The 20,707-nt window shown below is 36.1% G+C and overlaps 1 protein-coding gene across 1 annotated transcript in view; it reads right to left on the bottom strand.

The window, feature by feature from the left end:
- LOC109086539 (ephrin type-B receptor 1) overlaps window positions 1–20,707 on the bottom strand; it is a 198,539-nt gene that overhangs the window by 96,777 nt on the left and 81,055 nt on the right. The window contains exon 3 of the mRNA XM_042718917.1: window positions 8,347–9,028. Coding sequence (XP_042574851.1) covers window positions 8,347–9,028 — 682 coding nt within the window. The remainder of the gene's footprint in view (window positions 1–8,346; window positions 9,029–20,707) is intronic.

The raw sequence follows: 20,707 nt of genomic DNA, 5'->3' as shown, positions 1-20,707 counted from the left end.
GTACACAAATCTGCATCCTCAACACACGGCCCCCATCTGCTAGCACTTGTTTTGGGTCATTTGAGGGATATTTGAGAGGGGAAGAGGGTTCTTCTCTCCGGGAAAAGCAAGGAGGATCATCTCAGTGGAACGGAGATGGGACCGCACAGTCTGAAAGATGTAAACAAACTTCAACTAGATGAGAGGGATCTTCCAGATGTCCAAAACCTGAGCTGTCTGTTGTACGTGATGGCATCAGTGTGAGTAGGGGTGTTTCTGGACCCCGATGACTAGCATGTGTGTGCTTGTTTATGGGTGTTTTAATAGAGCTCTGCTGTGTTTGGCTATGCCTGATTATGTGTTGTATATAGAGCCGTAGGTGTGTGTTTATGTAATGCTGAGAGTGCTTTTCAATGGCCTTTTGTCTGTGTATATATAGAGCTGCAAGTGCATGCATGCATGTTTTGTGTGTTTATCTGTCTGTGTCAATCTGTTTAATGAATGTGTATATACAGTTGTAGATTTAAGTCCGTACCTACATAGAAAAAAATGTGGTGTATTTTTTGTGTACAAAACAAAACAAATAAAATTACAAATTAAAAATTTTATGCGTGTACAAAAAATTTTTTTTAAAATATAAATGCATTCTAAACAATATATATATATATTTTATATCCATCAAGGTTGCATATAAAACTGTCAAAAGTGATATTAAAGAATTTATATATGTAGAATGATTTCTGAAGGATCATGTGACACTGAAAACTGCTGCTGAAAATCAGCATAATTTCTGAAGGATCATGTGACACTGAAAACTGCTGCTGAAAATCAGCATAGCCATCAGGAATCAATTACATTTGAAATTATTATAATAATTTATATAATATAATTGGAGCCTTATAGACTTAATGTTTGTTTCAAATAGCATAAAAAATCTTACTGACCCCAAATTTTGAACGACAGTGTATATAAATTAATGTAAATTATTATTTATTTATTTATATAAATAAATAAAAAAATAAATATAATTGACCAAAATAATTTACATTAACATCCCATATGTTGAAAAACAATATCATTGTCAAGGAAAACTGTGCAGTTAATTACAGAAATGTAATTATTTTTGGTTTAGGCCATATACAGACAAAATATTATTGTCTGCTAGCAATCAGTAGCAAACAAGCAAAATATTCACATTACTTTTCCGAATTTCTGAATTCAATATACAGTAAATGTTTTTCTATCATATGTGTGCATGCCTTCTTTGCAAATAAAACATTTATTTGCCCTAAGCAAAAATACTTTTTTTTTTAAAGCACATGCAAATTTTATTCATGTTTACATTAATTTTTTTTATTTATTTTTTTATTTTATTTTTAATCCAAAAGTCTAAACACTTGCATACAACATGAATAGAAAATCAGCTCAAGTCTACTCTATATAAGTTTTCATATTTGTCTACTCCAATTTTAGTTCATTTGTGTATAACTGTTTGTGTGTATACAGAGTGAGTGTTTATATAGAGCTCTGGGAATGTGTTTGTATATAAAGTTATACTTGACTGTAAATGTGTGTGTTTGTATAAAGCTGTCCGCTCTCCAGGAGTGTGTCAGTTCAGACAGCTCTTGCGGTGAGTGTATCTCTGTTCAATTCCGCAGCCTGTGAGGGGTCATCCAGCCTCTCACCCCTCTGTCAGAGCGCTCGAGCAAGCACTGGCAGAATATACAGGTACAGCCAAATCTGCACCCCAGAACAGTCACGGCTCGACCTCGCACTGCCTTTTTTCTGCAGAATCCGAGCTGACCTGAGAGCTGTGGCTAATGGGGGGAGGTTATTTTATTAATATGCTGATTTTACTCCAGGTGACAGCCATCATCTCTCTCCCTGAGGGTGAGATCGAATCCAACTCTCATACAGATATGCTGAAATATTGTGTACACACAGTGATTATTCAGACTCCCTCTGAGCAGGGTCAAAATAACAACCCCAGCTGTGCGTTAGACAGATAGGGTGAACGAGGGAAAGTGGGTGACAGAGAGAAAGAGATAAACTTTCCTGGAGACACACTGGCTGTGTTCTAAACAGCAAACTAGCATACTAGACTATTTTTGCAGTAACTTTAATATAAACGGTGCAAATTGTCTATATGCATGGAAAACCTGTATGAGCAATTATTTTTGCCAAAAAGTGCAGTATACAGCGCCGCATAATGCACACATTATCATATCCCCAGAATGCAATGTACTTAGTTTCACTGCAATTTTTATTTTTATTTATTTATTTATTTTGTCTAGTTTTCCTGCTACTAATATCTAAATGTTCCTAAATGATTATACATTTACTTGAGATGCAGAAACACATAAGTGCTGTTAAGTAAAAGTTATGTGTTTTTTTTACCAGTACAAATATCTAAACATTCTTAAATCAACACATATTTATTTGAGACACAAAATAAAATCAGCAAAGTAAAGAGAGGTTTATGTTTAAAACAAGGAAAAAATATGGGGTAAGAAGTATAAACTTAATTTAAACATTTTTTTTCTTGCCCCATTGGTAGATTTGTATTGTATTGCATTGTATTGTATTGTATTTATTTAGATTTTAATTTATTTTTTTTCCTTCTGTTTTTAAACATTTACCTCACTTTAGTTTGATATATTTCTCAGAAATCAAATTTGTACTGAAAAAAAAAAAGTTAAAGAAAACAAGTTTTAATATTATAATATCAATAGTAATGGTGATTTTAACATAATTTATTTAAACATTATTCAATTAATATACAGGTGCATCTCAATAAATTAGAATGTTGTGGAAAGTTTATTTATTTCAGTAATTCAACTCAAATTTTGAAACTCGTGTATTAAATAAATTCAGTGCACACAGACTGAAGTAGTTTAAGTCTTTTAATTGTGATGATTTTGGCTCACATTTAACAAAAACAAATTAGAATATGGTGACATGCCAATCAGCTAATCAACTCAAAACACCTGCAAAGGTTTCCTGAGCCTTCAAAATGGTCTCTCAGTTTGGTTCACTAGGCTACAGAATCATGGGGAAGACTGCTGATCTGACAGTTGTCCAGAAGACAATCATTGAGACGCTTCACAAGGAGGGTAAGACACAAAGCCAAAGAGCACTCTGTGAACAGCTGGCTGTTCACAGAGTGCTGTATCCAAGCATGTTAACAGAAAGTTGAGTGGAAGGAAAAAGTGTGGAAGAAAAAGATGCACAACCAACCGAAAGAACCGCAGCCTTATGAGGATTGTCAAGCTAAATCGATTCAAGAATTTGAGTGAACTTCAAAAGGAATGGATTGAGGCTGGGGTCAAGGCATCAAGAGCCACCACACACAGATGTGTCCAGGAATTTGGCTACAGCTGTCGTATTCCTCTTGTTAAGCCACTCCTGAACCACAGACAACGTCAGAGGCGTCTTACCTGGGCTAAGGAGAATGTATTTCATTTGGAAACCAAGGTCTTAGAGTCTGGAGGAAGGGTGGAGAAGCTCATAGCCCAAGTTGCTTGAAGTCCAGTGTTAAGTTTCCACAGTCTGTGATGATTTGGGGTGCAATGTCATCTGCTGGTGTTGGTCCACTGTGTTTTTTGAAAACCAAAGTCTCTTTAACCGTTTACCAAGGAATTTTGTAGCACTTCATGCTTCCTTCTGCTGACCAGCTTTCTGAAGATGCTGATTTCATTTTCTAGCAGGATTTGGAGACTGCCCACACTGCCAAAAGTTGTTTAAATGACCATGGTGTTGTTGTGCTTAACTGGCCAGCAAACTCACCAGAACTGAACCCCATAGAGAATCTATGGGCTATTGTCAAGAGGAAAATGAGAAACAAGAGACCAAAAAATCCAGATGAGCTGAAGGCCACTGTCAAAGAATCCTGGGCTTCCATACCACCTCAGCAGCGCCACAAACTGATCACCTCCATGCCACGCCGAATTGAGGCAGTAATTAAAGCAAAAGGAGCCCATACCAAGTATTGAGTACATGTACAGTAAATGAACATACTTTCCAGAAGGCCAACAATTCACTAGAAATGTTTTGTTTTTTTTTTTTGGTCTTATGAAGTATTCTAATTTGTTGAGATTGAATTGGTGAATTGGTGGGATTTTGTTAAATGTGAGCCAAAACCCTCACAATTAAAGGAACCAAAGACTTAAAGTACTTCAGTCTGTGTGCACTGAATTTATTTAATGCAGGAATTTCACAATTTGAGTTAAATTACTGAAATCAATTAACTTTTCCATGACATTCTAATTTATTGAGATTCACCTGTATATTGAGATGCAAAATAATTCCACAAATTTAAGTGAGGTTTATGCTTAAAACAAGGCAAAAATATTGGGTACGAAATATAAACTTAATTCAAACATTTTTCTTACCCTATTGGTTTTTATTTTGTTTTGTATATTTAAGATTTTGATTTGTATGTTTTCCTTCTTGTTTTAAACAGAAGCCTCACTTCATTTTGATATATTTTTTAGAAAACAAATTTGTACTGAAAAAAAAGTTCAAGAAAATAAGTGTTTGCTGGACAACAAATGATAATATTAATATTAATATTAATAGTTATGGTGCTTCTTTTTAACTTTTTTTTTTATCAATTTATTATTTAATCAGACTTCCAAAATAAAAATAAAAGGTAAATATTAATTATTTACTTCTAATAATCAGCTGGACACAGCTCACTAAATTACACAAGGTCTTAATTAGGTTATTTGACAAGTATAATGAGGTCATGTCACAACTAACATACTATTGTTTGCTTTATATCAAGAAAACAGTAGGTAGCATACAGTGTATATTGAGCAGTATGCAGTTAGAATGCAACAATCCCTTCCAAGATATAAAGCTGCTCAGACTTCCTTTGAGACACATTTATAATAGCTCAGACACCTTCATTAACCCAAAAGACCAATTACTCTAATCAACCTCTAATCACACTCTCCAGGTCCAAATCGACCAATGAAAGCAGAGGGGGGTGTGGCGGTTTGGATCCAGACGGCCATCAACAAAAACAGACTAATGAACATTAAAGGAATACTTATTACCCCAGGTTGCCTGTGCTGGTAAAATCAACACCAGGGAATTTATGGAAACTTTATAAGAATGCAATGTGAGTGTGTGCATGTGTGTGCATGTTCAGACTGCAATATATTACCCCATCAAAAGCCTTTATGGGAACTCACAGATCAAAGCGCCAGTAATTAGTGGTGACTTGCTGTGTGTGAAATCATTAATCCGTTAACACACTGGCTTTTAAAAACCGCGGCCACATCTAGCTGACAGACTTTACACCAGACACTAACACCCAGCAAAACCTCAACCATCTTTAATCTTCAAAGTTTATGACAACTTTATCACCTCTTAAGGCCAGACACACCAAGCCAACTTCAAAGAACTAACGGCGACGAAAGCCGGCAGTGTTGTCGCCTCATGTCGGCAGCATCGGACCAAAAAGCTGTGCTCTAATACACCACATGGACTACAGTCAACAGCAAACTAACACGTGCGTTCTGCGCATGCGTGAGAGGAATTAACTGTCTATATCAGCAGCTATCAATAGTATATATTCGTCATTCAAAAGGAGAAACCGAAACAAAGATATACGAGATAAACACAGATATACGAAACATAAACAAAGCAGCGCTTGCTTACCATTTTAAATATCAGTAACGTTGATAACTTTAGTAATTTTAAGCGGCTCATGTGGTTATGAAAACATTCGCATATTACAATGATTGGGAAAGATCACGTAACATTTAAAGAGACTTCTGTCATTTAGCTGAATTGAAAGTTAAATTAAGTTAAATTGCATGTTTCCTTGTATGTGCATTTCAAGACCCAGAAATATGTCATATCCAAGCATGTTTTAACCATAATTATTATACAAAATAAATAAATAAATGTTGGGGTCAAAACTGCTCACATTGCACTTGGGTTTTGGACACTGTGTAAAATTCATTTCAAGTTCACAAATACCAAGTTTCGAGGGATTTCTGCAGTCTAAAACAGGTCTTAACCTGGACATTATGACCATTTCTCAGTTGATAAGAAGACCTTGCCTGAGGATGCCAATGAACTCAACAAGGACACCACCTGTGCATGTGTGCATTTATGTGTAGAGGCACCTGTGGTCCTCAGAGTTGGCCCTCCCACACTAAGTGCTGTATCTGTTCATTGATCGAGACAGATGGTTGTCAATCAATCTTATCGTCTCTCAACACATTTGGTCCCGAGGGAGCCAATATGGCACTGGCCCTGAGTGAAGGCCGAATCGACCAATCGCAGACCTTGAGAGAACAATATGACCATTTTTGTGTCGGTGTGCACATGAAAATAGACTAAATACAGAAAAAAAGAGAAACTTTTGTTTTTATAGGTCTTATTTGCTTACCAGAAAAGTACAACCTGAACCAATATATCAAATTATATATAGTATAATAGTGGTTTTATTTCAAAGGACAAATTCAAAAATGGTCTCACTTGACTTTAGCTACATCTTTGCCTCCCTGAACCCAACATAATCTTCAACACCACATTCTGCTCTCTCTCCATGTGTGCACATTGCCATATTAATCCAGAATAAGTCAACTCAAACTCAAAATCTGCTGCATGGAAATCTTCTCAAATAATCACAAATCTGTGCATCTCACAACTGAATCTACAGGAAGTTCATTCGTCAAAGCTTTTGCAGAAACTTCTTGATCTAGAGCTCAGGAAAAAATACCAGCTTAGTCATTGGGTCACCAGCAAATGTTGGGTTTTGGAAGATGTTTCTGACACTGGTCTACTAGATTAACCAGCAAGAAGCATTTTATCAAACTTTGATTAAAAAACATATTGCTGGCAAATATCATGGCTATGAAATACTGGTCCATGAGCTAAGCCAAATGGAAATTCATAGAGTTTCAGCAAGGATGAAACTTGTAAAAGCTAACGAGACACCAGATACTATCCCACGTTTTCCGCCAACTGAAAAAGATCCATTTAACCCTTTAACGTGTACGATCACACCGGTGTGATCAGTCTTGGCTGGTCCCTAAAGCGTACAATCACATCGGTGTAATTAGAACTTTCAGTGCATCACGTCATCAACTGCTGAATTTAAATCTGCTTTCGCGCTTTGGCTGGCACGGAGCCAGATTGGTCGCGCTGAGCGCTTGTCATATTATCACAAATATTCAGTGTTTTCAACCATATAATGCTCATTATAGGTTTCAGACATTTAGATACACATAAGTACTAGCAAAACCATAAATTTACAGTTTGTAAAATACACGCTGATGTCTATGGAAACAGCAATTATGATCCTTACAAATATAATCTGACGACATGTTTTTATTGGTATAATATACAGATTGTGTAGGAAATTATAACGTTTACTCTGCTCTTCTCCCAGTTTACCGGAGACCTACTTTAACGTGTTTCGGCAGGATGAATTTGCGTGTTGTAAATCCCACAGCTCGGATTCAGCTTGAACTAACATGGCGGCGCCCATCACCCTGTATAGATCAACTAACACGGTCAATATAAAAGTGTTAAAAATACCAAATAGACTTACTTGCACATATTTCATAATATTGTGAGCATGTTTGTGAATATTTTGAATAAAACAGGAACAACGAAATAAAAGTGATCCATGTGTGTTGTGTCACATGACAAGCAAGATGCATCGCCATGGAAACAATAAGGCCATACATTCTAAAATAACGGTTGCCTAAAAAAAACTCACGCTGGGGGCTCAACTAGTTAAAACACTTAAAATATATGAATAATTATTAGTTATTAATTAATTGCATCCAAAATAAAAGTTTTTGTTTACATAATATATGTCTATGTACTGTGTATATTTATTATGTATATATAAATACACATGCATGCATGTATATTTTTAAGAAAAATATGTTATGTTTATATATTAAATATATTTATATAAAATATAAAGTATATGAATACAATGTAAATATTTTCAAAATATACACTGCATTCCAAATTATTATGCAAGTGATACATCAATAGGATTCCGGTACAATAAAGAGTCAGATTTTTGTTTGTGTGGTTTTTCACATCTTTTTAGATAACTGGTATCAATCTCAGACAGATTTGTTCAATAGTTTGCCAGGTCTTCGTAGGTAAATGGAAACCCTACTTAAAGAGGTTGTTCCAAATTATTTGGAATTTGGAATGCAGTATATACTGTATGTGTGTGTATTTATATATAAATAATAAATATACACAGTACACATACATATATTATGAAAACAAAAACGTTTATTTTGGGTGCGAATAATCGTTTGACAGCTCTTATACATTAGTTATCAAAAGATCAACACTATTAAAAACCCAACATCTTACCTCGACAGACGTTCCCGTTATCTGGCTCGAATCCTGCCTTGCAGGTGCAGCTCCCAATCGGAACCATCCAGTCCCCATCGCCATTACAGTACAACTTAATCGGTACGTCCACTTCCTCGGAATTCGGGATGCACATCCCGCGAGCGATCACCAGCGAGGTGCTCTCTGCCCCGGTCATGGTCTCTGGAAAGATCGCAAAGTTCTGCACGACACTAGGGCATTTCTTATAAAACACACGGACAGACAGCAGGGACATGCATGCGCCATAATCCTGAAATGCCAAATAAAAGCCGTTTTTCGACAACGGACCGAAACTTCGCACCTCCGTGTTCACTTTCATCAATCTACCACCAAAATCCACCTGTGAGAAGCTCTCATCCGCTGCAATAGTGTCCACCTTCAAATACGGAGCCTCCATCCAGAACGCCGTACCTTTGGTGGCAATGACAGAGTCTGTCTCGTAGTAGTACAAGTTAAAGGTCTCCTTACAGGATCCAGGCACCCGCGGGATGCTGCTGCAGTCTCGGACGGTGAAACGCATCTCTACGTAGATGCGCTGAGCGCCACGTCGTGCAATGAAGGTGGTGAGCAGCCAATTGTTCTGGTTGGACTCAAAGACGTTGCACACCTGGTACGTTCGGATGGTGTTGAGGTTCTCGTCATAGCCGCTTACTTCCTCCCACTGGAAAAGAAAAACCATAGGAGGTTTAGCAGAACAAAAAGAACAATGGAAGATGACCATACATTATTAAAATGACATAAGGACTTGGGCTGAGTTTTGATGTCAATTTCACTATTCAATGCGATTTTGATTCACAAGCTTGCAATTCAAATTGATTCGATACAATAATGATTATTTTGGATATATCAGGTACAATATACTACATGCAATTTTTTTTTAAATATTAATATGAAATATACCTATTTAACTAAAATATACATAATATGGTACTACATCACTATAATAATGATTTTTAAAATTAGTTGATTTGCATACAAGCACTTAAATTACACTCAATTAATATTATAATAATAAAGTTACAATTACATAATTATATTTCTACTCCAATTTGCTTTTTGAAATATAAACATTTACATGGTGGCTGTGATAAAAAAAAAAAAAATAGATGGATATATTCAAACAAATGAAACCCTGAAGAACAGTAAAAAATTCGAATGAATGTTATGTGGTGCATAAACAATATAGAACTGGATCTCTTATTACGAAAAATAATAAGAAGACATTTTTTGTTTTTGTTGTAAATGACTCAGGGAATGAAACGTTTGAGTGAATAATTCAATTACTTATACCACACAAAAAGATACTTGTCTCCACTCACTAGTGTAATGATGAATAATTCTTGTCAATTGGCAAATACATTAAACACAGTAATGTGCATTTTAGCAGCCAGAGAACTTTCTGTTTTCAGGTCATTGGTGTGAAAAACCCTTGTTTCAACTTAAAACTGCAAGTGGTGCTTGCTGAAGCGGAATAAAGATGAGAAATATCACTGATGGTCCATTTGACATTATCGATGTGGAACCATGGCCTGAACTCAGACAGGTTTCTGCCTTTCATAAAATATTGATACAAATTGAGTTTCCAGAAACCTCTCCAACCCCATATTCCCCACCCAAAAAACCTCTAAAAGCTTTTAAACACTACATCACTTTAAAACTTTTTTTCTGTCTTTGAGATGATGAAACCTTTATGGCCTCTCTTTCCGAGTTTCAGATCACAAAATCTGTCTCCCTAATCACCTGAGGTGGACGAGGAAGCCGCTGCCATCTGCTACGGTCCAGGCCAAGTGTGGCCCGCCACTTACCATTACAATATTACCATATTATAAAATGTGATGCGTAACAAATTTGAGATTATGCGCTATCGAATTACAATTAGAAGTAAGTGGAGCAGTATATGGCTGCCCTCCTGCAACCCTGGTAAAAGAGCACCAGTGGCAGATTGTAAAACATGCCAATTGAGTTCAGACTGCTGCTAAAGACAGTTCTGCTGATGCTTGTGGACAGTACAGTCTAAAAATTAAAATTTACAAAAAGGGCCTGACAGCTTGATGCATTAAATCAGAGATATTCTGATCAAAAAAACCCCAAAAAATAATAATCCCCCAAAAAACCCTCCCCCCCAAAAAAACAACAAAATTTCAAAAATAAAGCTCCATTTACACGGTGTGAGAAAAAGCATGATATTATGAAAGATCAAATGTTAGCAAAATTATATATTTTTGTATTGGCTCAGTACATTACTAAAATATTGTCTGAAAAATACTGACTTTGTGTGATTTACACAATAAATGCAGAGTAGTTTTACAGTTGCATTTTGTTAATAAATTAGTGCTGTCAAACGATTAATCATATCCAAAATAAACGTTTTGATTTACATAATATATCTGTGTGTACTCTGCATATTTATTATGTATATATAAATATGCACACATACAGTACATATTTTGAAAATATTTACATGTATGTATTTATATTCATATAATTTATATTATATATAAATATATTTAACACATAAACGTAACATATTTTTCTTAAATATATACATGTATGGGTGTTTATATACACATAATAAATATACACTATACACACACATATACTATGTCAGGGGTTGCGAACTCCGGTCCTGGAAAGGGTTCTAGGAGTGTAACATTTAAAACAAAAAATATAAATGATAAACATATTAAAAATATATATTTTTTAACTATAAAATTTTTGTTTACAATCTTTATGTTGTAACATTTATGTATGCCAGTTTGAAAACCTCTGCCAAAAGAGATTCTATCTAAAGTTAATTCACCCTACAATGAAAAATGTGTCATAATTTACTCGCCCTCATCCCATTCTTTCATCTTCACACAGAATATCTGAATTGCAAACGTGAATGAGATTTGACAGCTGTGGCAGAGGGCAAGAGTCTCAATGAAAGGCAACTTTCAGTCACTTTCAGTGATTTTCCTCTAACAAAGCCAACATTTAACTTCAGAAGTCTTGAAACAAGTAATTCTTTTATGATATTTTGATGAGTACTTTTATGATCATTTTTGGCCCTTTTCCGAGCTTGTTGGCCCCAGGTCACTGTTGGTTGTCACTGTGTGTAAAAGAACAGCGTCAACATCATCTTTTGGGTTCTACAGAAGAAAAAATGTCATAGACGTCTGAAACAACACAAGGGTCAGTAAATGAGTGAGTTTCATTTTTCATTTAACCAAACACGTACAATCCATGCAGTTAAAAGCCTGATACTTTACTACTGATCCGATCTAAGTCCCTCAGTCCCAGCAGTGGACAGCTGTAAGGTAAAAGTAGGGTCATGTTGCCCGTACGTGATCGCTTGCTGCCTGAACCGTTCAGTTCACTGTTAAAGCTGGATAACAGGCACAACGCCGCACAGCCCTGTGGGTAATCTCTGCTTCTTAACTGAGCAGGCTGACCGAATGAACCATCCTACGATATCCCAGAATTCCCTTGAGGTGGCACAGCCGTGGGAGATGGAAACAAATACAAGGTTTGCGAGTGGGCTCTTGGGGGCTGTAAAGTTACAGTATCGGTACGGGAGGTGTGTGTGTGTGTGTCTTTGTGTGTGTACCTGTGTGGGCGCTGTTTGTTTTGTCTAAGTGTGTGTGGCCTCTGGAGGGTTGCTCACACATGGACCCTCACCGAATAACAGTCTGATCCAAGCAAACCTTGAAATGGTAAGATGGGCTATCAGGATGTGTGTATAACTTTGCTGTTTATGTGCGTTATGAAAGCAGAAACAGAGAAAAGGGGAATTCAAGTAAATCGAATCTGAACAGTGATGGATCAGCGTCCGTGTGGCAGCTTGAAAGCCAGGAGGGAAAAAAAATCGATGCGTGAAGTGTTGGCAAAAATAGTATAATCTCTACTTCCAGAAAAAAAAAAAATGTATGTGAGGCAAAGCACAAAAACACATTTGAAATAAATCACCCAAAAATGAAAAATCTGTCGCCAGTTACTCACCCTCAAGTTATTCCAAACCTGTATAAATTTATTTTCTCTGTTAGATATTTTGAAGAGTGTTGGTAGCCAAACAGTTGCTCTTTTTTTTTTTTGACAACCAGCCACATTCTTCAAAATATCTTCTTTTATGTTCAGAAAGATAAAGAAATTCATTGAAACAACATAGAGGTGAGAAAATTATAAAAACATTTGGGTGAACTATCCCTTTAAAAGAAATGTTCAACCAAAAAATAAAAATTATTTACTCATGTTATTCCAAATCTAGATTGCTTTCTTCCAAGAAACACAAAATGTTCCATTCCTCTCATATGTACAATATTAATTCGTCTTTTGAAATCATATAACAGATTTTTGTGAACATCTTGTGATTAAAATATAAGTCTCCAAACAGTCATCAAGTTCACTGAAAAGATTTAGCTCAAAATAATGACTCATTCAAGAATGATACTGGACATGACTCTCTCATGAAATAGGCAAGGGGAAGAGCAAGAAGAGCTTAAATTGAAGTATTTCACAAAGCTATCATATGGCTTCAGAAGACTTGGAATATAGTGCATAAGTCATGCTTTCATGATGCGTTTTATCATTTTTGAACTTTGAAAGCTCCAGTTTCCATTTAATTTAATTGCACGGGAAAGAGCCACCAGTTGCATTATTCAAAATGCCTTCTTTTGGAAGAAAGAAAGGAAGTCATAAGGGTTTGGAACAACATGAGAGTGAGTAAATGATGACAGAAATCTCATTTTTGGGTGAACTATTCCTTTTAATGTTACATTGAAAAGAATTCAGCAGACTTGTGTTTAATTTAATAAAACAGGGAACGCTAAGAACAAATAATTAAAAAAAAGCAATCATAAAAAGCCATCTGTAGCTGACTCTTTCATTCAAGCAAATCCACTTCAATAGAATTAATTCCACTCTTCTAAAACAATGCCTTTTGCACGATTTATATTTGTTAAATGTAAGATTAATGCAAGCAGACACCCACAGGATGAATGTTACTTTCCACACAACATCACGATTCAATAAATAATTATGAGAAAACAAGATTAAAAGCAGAAACACTGTCCGTAATGGTGGTAAATCAAAACATGGTGCTCCAGAACAGTGCAATTTCCATTTCATGACACATCTGTCATGATTTTTTTTACAGCAATTTCATATCTCCACGTTTAATTATACATACTGTCATTTTACCTCTTTTAGTTGCGTCAGGTTGAATTCTTCTTTCCGGTAATTTAAAGAGAAGGCGACTGTCAGACACTGGGTAAAAAATTCCGCCCTCCCATTTATGCTTTTCATCTTAAAAAGACAACATGAAATAGAAATTGACCATTTCTGCTTCCTTAATAATTGTCTTCAGTCTTACTGTGCACCACTTTCAGTTATTTAAAGAGAGAGAGAAAAATATTTCCATAATATTGTCTATATATATATATATATATATATATATATATATATATATATATATATATATATATATATATATATATATATATATATATATATTCTTGATTATGCAATATGATTTATTTTTTCTCTGCCTTTCAGCTCTGCCAACTTCCTCTATTTTATAAAGATACTCATTTATATTTATTTTTATAAATGTACACCTTTTATAAATTGAAATGCCTTTACACTGGAAGGCATTGCTCTGGAAAAGGAGGAGGAGGGATGAGAGAGAGAAGTGAGAAGAGAGAGGTGGGACTGGTGTGGAGGGGTGGGAGTGTAACATAGCTGGCATGATGAATGAGTTTACAGAGATCCTGGGCACAAATGAAAGCCCCTTTTTTTCTCCTGACTGCCAAAGCAACTCTCCAGCCCTCCACCCCCCACCTCTGTAATGATGATTTATCTGTATTAGATGGACCCGTCCAATCTGGCACGGTGCTGCCATTAATACAGCAGGGCGCTGGGCCCTCCCCAGCCTGGGCTAGGGACGCTTGTCTCTCTGTCTGCTGAAATGACCACAATCACTCAACCCGACTCACGCCACAGGCTACGGCAGACAGAGCCGAGTACCAGCTCATATATCACATCTCGAACTGTGTTATACCATCAGAGATTTGCACATAATATCATAAGCACGCATGAACGGACACGCGCTCTCGCATCAACACTAGCACAGTCATAATCGCTGTGGGCATTTGGCATATTGTAATGTCATCCTTTGAATCTCTATAATAGAACAGTTATTTTTTTAAATGCAAACACGCATTATTTTATGTCAATATTCACTACAATTCAAAAGTTTGAAGTTAGTAAATTGATCAAAAGTTGCAGTAACGACATGTAGAGTGTTACAGATATTTCTATTTAAAATAAAATGCTGTTATTTTAAACGTATTGATCAGAATGAATGATTGAATGAATAAATAAAAAATAAATAAATAAGAGACTTTTTAATTAAACAATCAATCAATAAATCAATCTTACCATCCCCAAATTTTGACCAGTATAAAAATATAATAAACTATAAAATCTCTCTCTCTCTCATTATTTGATTTCACTTAATGCTAAAACCTAAAAATTTAAACATGTTTTTAATCATTAAGAACAATTGGTTTTTTTGTTATTATTTTTATTGATTGATTGATTAAATAATGATAATGATGCAATTATTATAAAGAAATAATATATTATTATATATATATATATATATATATATATATATATATATATATATATATATACACTGTATTAGTGTAAACACACACACACACACACACAACAAACACACACACACACATACATATATATATATTTTTATGTAGATCTGATTCGCAATTGTGAGTTATACTTCCTTCTTACAGAAGAAAGATTTTATGCTTGGACCCCTAATCATCCTGTTCCCATAACATGGTCACATGTTCAACCTATAGATCCACATGACTCAGTGTCTACATTGCAAGCGTCTGGCATAGAAAAAGAGAAAGAGAACAAGAAGAGAAAAAGAGGCAATAATGCTGTATTGTAATTAGTAACTTTCAGCAAAATGCAACAGATTTTAAACGTTCCCCTGAATGCACACATACACAAAACACACATAACAAGAAATTCCCTCCACAAGACTGGAGGCACACACAAATAAACAGTGAGAAAGAGGTCGACAGAAATGGCAATTTGAGGATTCGCAATCTCAGCCTGTCTATAAAATGGTGATGAAGCCATTAAAACTGTCCAATGTGCAGGACAAAAGTCAAATTGTTTTGAAGCCCTCTGGCTTGCACAATAATGATCATGCTCATAAACTCTTGGACTGCATGCTTTCATCAGCACAGATCTCGACTAGAGCCGAGCGCTTCTCCGGCTGGGATTTACAGGTCCGCTCAGACACGGCAAGGGGTCACAAATACATCAGAGACATTCTCTTCTTTTACAGATTTCATTTGGAGACCATTATACAGTGTGGTTCATGCTACACCGCTGACTAAATTTCCCCTCAGGGATCAATAAAGTATCTCTAACTGTTATGGGCGAGAACTGGACCTTTTGTCAACCCAACACATTAATCTCAGACACAGTCAGAGAGGACAGAACATTAAGCACATGGATTAAGTTAGCCGCACATTTTGATCTAAGAGCATAGTTAAAAACTAGGAAAGACGAAAGGCCAACAAACCAAATATGTGCACAACATGACTTATTTATAGAGCTTATAAACCAACTCAAGCTGAGCTACAAGCTACTCAGTTACAGTCAAGTTACCATTTATAAAATTAGTTCAATATTCTATAAGATACTCCCAAGAAGCAACTATCTCAATAACCCTGTCATTTTTCCTGATATTTTTCCCAAATTTTGATAACGTCTGTAGGGCAATCGGGAATCCCAAGGGAAAACGGGATGGGAAAATGGTTGCAACCGAGACTTAACCTCCCATTTCCCACTTGAGCACCATGACTCGACACGTCAAAGCACAAGCACTAACCGCTAGGCCTCCAACCTTGTCATTTTCAGAAAGCACATGAGATTTAAACCAAAAAAGAAGGAAAAGAAAAAGCAGCAGCAAAACAAAGGATTTCCATCATCCGTCACCGCAGCAATAATGGAACTCTCCAGGATCCCAACATCCATTTCCCATCTATGACAAGGCTTTAAATAGCCCTGTATGTGCGGGTGGATATATTTTGGTTCGGCGGCACATATGTGTGTATGGGTTAAGAGTGTTCTTAAGCTGAATAATTCAGACGTGAGATGAGAGTAAACAGGGTTAGCAGGAGCAGTGGAGAGGCCTAACCTATCTGAACGGAAGAAAATAATTACCCCTCGACTCTAATTCACCATAAACACTGATCTCTGGCTCTCAACCTCCCTCTTACATAGTTGTATGGCTATTATAACAGTTTATGGCCTGGAAATTCACTCCAAAGATGATTTTTTTTACTCTAAAAGTGTAAGGCATTTTAAGACATTTACCAAGTCGACCGCTCTACGTGAAGCAAATACCTCATGACTAGCTTCTTATTCTTGAACATTTACTGACTGACTTGCCTGGAAGCCCCCCCATGAGCACTAGAAATGCTGTAAAAATGTCATATTTGGTTTATCATGTTACAGCAGCATAAAAGATTGAGACAGGGGGTGGTTTAGCGCTTAATGTATTGTGTTAATGACCATGAGTTACAAAGAGAGAGAGTTTTGCCCAACAACCCAGTGCCTACTGCATGTTAGGACTCCAACATGATGGCACTCATAAACAGCCATTCATCATATTGGTCTCCTGCTGAGAGAGAGAAAGAGACAGGACTGTCCAAATAAAAAAAGGCAAAAGATTTTTGGAAATATTTCTCACTTGGATCCCTAAAACACCTCCAAAAGAAAAATCTCTTATCCAGATGGTCATCAGCCGTAACCTCTGAAGCTTAAAAAGAAGCTGTGATGGTAACAGAGACCCGGTGTCTTCTTGAGCAAATCCAAGGCTGTTCAGTTTTATTAGAGCAACCAAATGTTCTGTACGACAGAGAGAGAGAAACTGCAAATGGCCTCGAATGATAAGCACTGAGCCAAGGTCCTCTTTACTATGAGATTGAACTCTCAAGGCAACAATAGCAAAACTTCCTGTTCCTCAAACAGCCTTCATAAACATGGTGGGCTGCAGAAAGATCTGCAGAATTTCAATGTTCACAACTCAGGAAAAAAAAAAAATGCAGTGCTCTTTGTTTCATTACCATATTTATATCCATTCTGCAAATTTTCCAACATCATTAATACAGAAAAAATTTAGGAAAGCGAACAGATTATCTGTTGAACAAAGAGTCTTTTTGCTAAAAGAGAAGCGAGGGTTATTATCAAAAGCCCAAAAGCTCAAATTTACATAAAATATGTGATGCTTCTGTGATAAAGACAGCATGTAAATGGAAAGCCATTTTATGTTAAATTTAATGTAGAAACCATTTTCACTCAGAAATTGCTCGTAAATTTCGGTAACACATTAGACTAAAGACTTTTTCTGCTTATTGATAGTTAGTAAGGTAGTTATGTTTAGGTATACGGTTAAGGAATATAGAATTTAGTGATGCAGAATAAGGCATTAATATGTGCTTATAAACAGCCGAAATAAAGGCATAAATATGTATTAATAAACAGCCAAAATGCTACAGTAGGCCAGTCTCTCTGCAAGCCACACCCCTCTAGAAGCATCCTGCTCCTAAACCACACCCCCTTAGAGACATGAATGTTAGCACATGCCCCTTACAAGCATCTAGCCTGTAGGCCACGCCCCTTCAAAAGCCACAGAGCTAAACAAGGTGTAAAACAAAGGTTAAATTCAAAACAAAATAATGTTCTTTCAATTTCTGCCATATTTTATAGTATGCTAGTGCTATTTTGAATTCAGACAGACTTTGGCATTTAGCTTTATTTGCCTGCTTAAATAATGTTTTGGTGTAATTAGAGGCAACTAAACACTTTCTCTCTTCTCTAAAAGCAAAACAACCCTTGCCCACATGGAATCTGTTAGTTTTTCATATTGACTGCATTGACTGTGTGGGAAACATTTGCAGAAGGGATATAAATATGGTAATTAACGTAAGAGTGCCACATTTTGGGATGTGAATATCATCTGTTTAAAAATCTGCTGAACAGGTTTCACCACAAATTAAACCTGAGTTCGTGGTATAAAGTTCAGCAGACAAAAAAAAAAAAAAAATTCTGAAAACTCAACACTAACAGAATGAGACACTCCGTTCTGTTATTGAGGCAATCAATGGTTCGTGTAGAAATAGATTTTATTATCTAAGGTCATATACGAAGAAGAGCAATTAACAAAATCTAGCCTTTAAAAGTTACACATATTCTATCAAAAATAAAGAAATGTATGTTCAGTTCATGTGAACTCTGGTACGGTTCGCTGCTGATGTGAACGCAATCGTACCAAATCGAGGAAGTGAACCGCTATTAATGACGTATTATTTGATAAAAAATGTGTGTTTGTGTTTCACTCACTTTCCTGATGAGCGTGACTGACATGCTGCAAACAGAGAGCTGTATATCTCATTTCTGTTCGCCTTTAGCCTTCTTTAGAGCATTTGCAGTACATTCGTAAGGCGGACGTAAGTGCCGTTACGTACCGAAGCTTTATAAACAAAACAAACGGTTCAAAATCGTAAATATATAAAAGTGCAGAAAACAATGTTATGCATTTGCCGCCATCTCCTGCACCGTCGTTACTAAGCAACGGGGTAAACAGCTGCTGGCTTGATGATGCAAACGAACCGCAGTTCGGTGTCAAATAAAATAATATGAACAAAGTCCAGCGGTGGCAGGGGGCGGGTGGAGCAATCGAACTCGGGTTCGGACCAAGCAAGCGAACCAAGTGTGAAAGCACCCTTACTGTTCAAGTCAGTTCTTATAAACTGCAAAGTGGACCAGAGTTATACCAGCAGTCAAAAGTTTAGCCCTGTGAAACTAGACACAGCAGGACATGTTTTTTAGGACAGAACATGACGTGCCTTAAATCACCTCCTCAAAGTGGCCTCGGCTGAGTAGTGTGTATACGTAGAGCTGTTGCTAAGTATAAAAGAAAACAAGACATTAAATATACAAGAAAGAAGGGCAGATATTCTCGTGTACATCCACTTAAGTGATCTAAAGGAAAGAAAATGCAGCGAGAACATCTATTCTCACAGAGAGGGGGAAAAGCCTGTACGCGCTTCCACTTGTCACTTAGTGTTAACTTACAACAAGTCCATCGGCAGCAGCCTTCACAAACGCACACTCTTGTCCATTTGTGTTCTTAAGTGACCCAAAGCACTTAACACTGAAAAATCACTTTAAAACACACAAGCGTACTGCACCCTGAAGTGTGCGAGGGTATAGCACTTTACGTAGCAATGGTGTGGGCCATCGCTCTTTGGAGAACAGTGCTCTTAATGTGCACAAGTAGAGATGACATAGTGTACACGAGTGCCACCTACTCTAGCTTTTCCTCTTGATAATTTGGTGCAAAACTACACTTAACCTTGAGTTCATCCTAAAATAAACCAGCAGTGCACACTGAAAACATTCAAATACTAGATTTTTACATTTTCTGACTTGCGCTTGTTGGTGCAAAACTTACAGTCAATGCTGGGTGTTTTTGGTGACACACACACACACATATATATATATATATACATACATGCATACATATATGGGTAGTAACTGAGGACAAGATTATATAATGTTAAATAATCAGTTATAACTTAATGATTCACCCCAATTCTTATTGAATAATTATAATAACAAGAGATTGTATTTTTTTCCCCCCTTTCTAAATTTACTGTAATTTAATGTTTAATTCATTTAATGATGCTAATAACAAGAGATTGGAATATATTTTCAGTCTCTATGCTATGTAATCTAAAAAAATCAAAAAGTAGTCAGACAACATTACCCAATATGTTTAATCCAGATTATTATGCCAATTACAGTGTTCATCATATATATACAGTGTGTGTGTGTGTGTGTGTGTGTGTGTGCATTTCAATTTTCAAAATGATGTTTGTAAATCTATAATATAATATTACAAAATAACATATAAAATTACAATAAAAATATACAGTAGCCATAAATAAATAAATACATTTCAAGTTTCAAAATGACAGTTGCAAAACTGTGATGTATTTTTTTGTTCTTTGGAATATAAAAAGCACCTCTCTTGAATGTGGAAAACCTCATGTGAAGATGGTGGAGAAAAAGAACACAGATGAAATATATCCAGACCATACGTGTGTCCCCCAGTTGTTTTTTGCCTTTCTTTTTTGCTTTTTTTCTACTGACAGAGCAGGGTGTCCCTAAGGAAATATGCAGCGTCTGTACAATGTCTGCTCTTAGACATCAATAAACGTCTGGACTTCACTTCTCAAATCTGATTCTG

Source organism: Cyprinus carpio, chromosome B2, assembly GCF_018340385.1.
Source record: "Cyprinus carpio isolate SPL01 chromosome B2, ASM1834038v1, whole genome shotgun sequence".
NCBI classification, from domain to species: Eukaryota; Metazoa; Chordata; class Actinopteri; order Cypriniformes; family Cyprinidae; genus Cyprinus; species Cyprinus carpio.
Note: the sequence above shows the minus strand (reverse complement) of the source record. Positions and strands in the feature narration are given on the sequence as shown.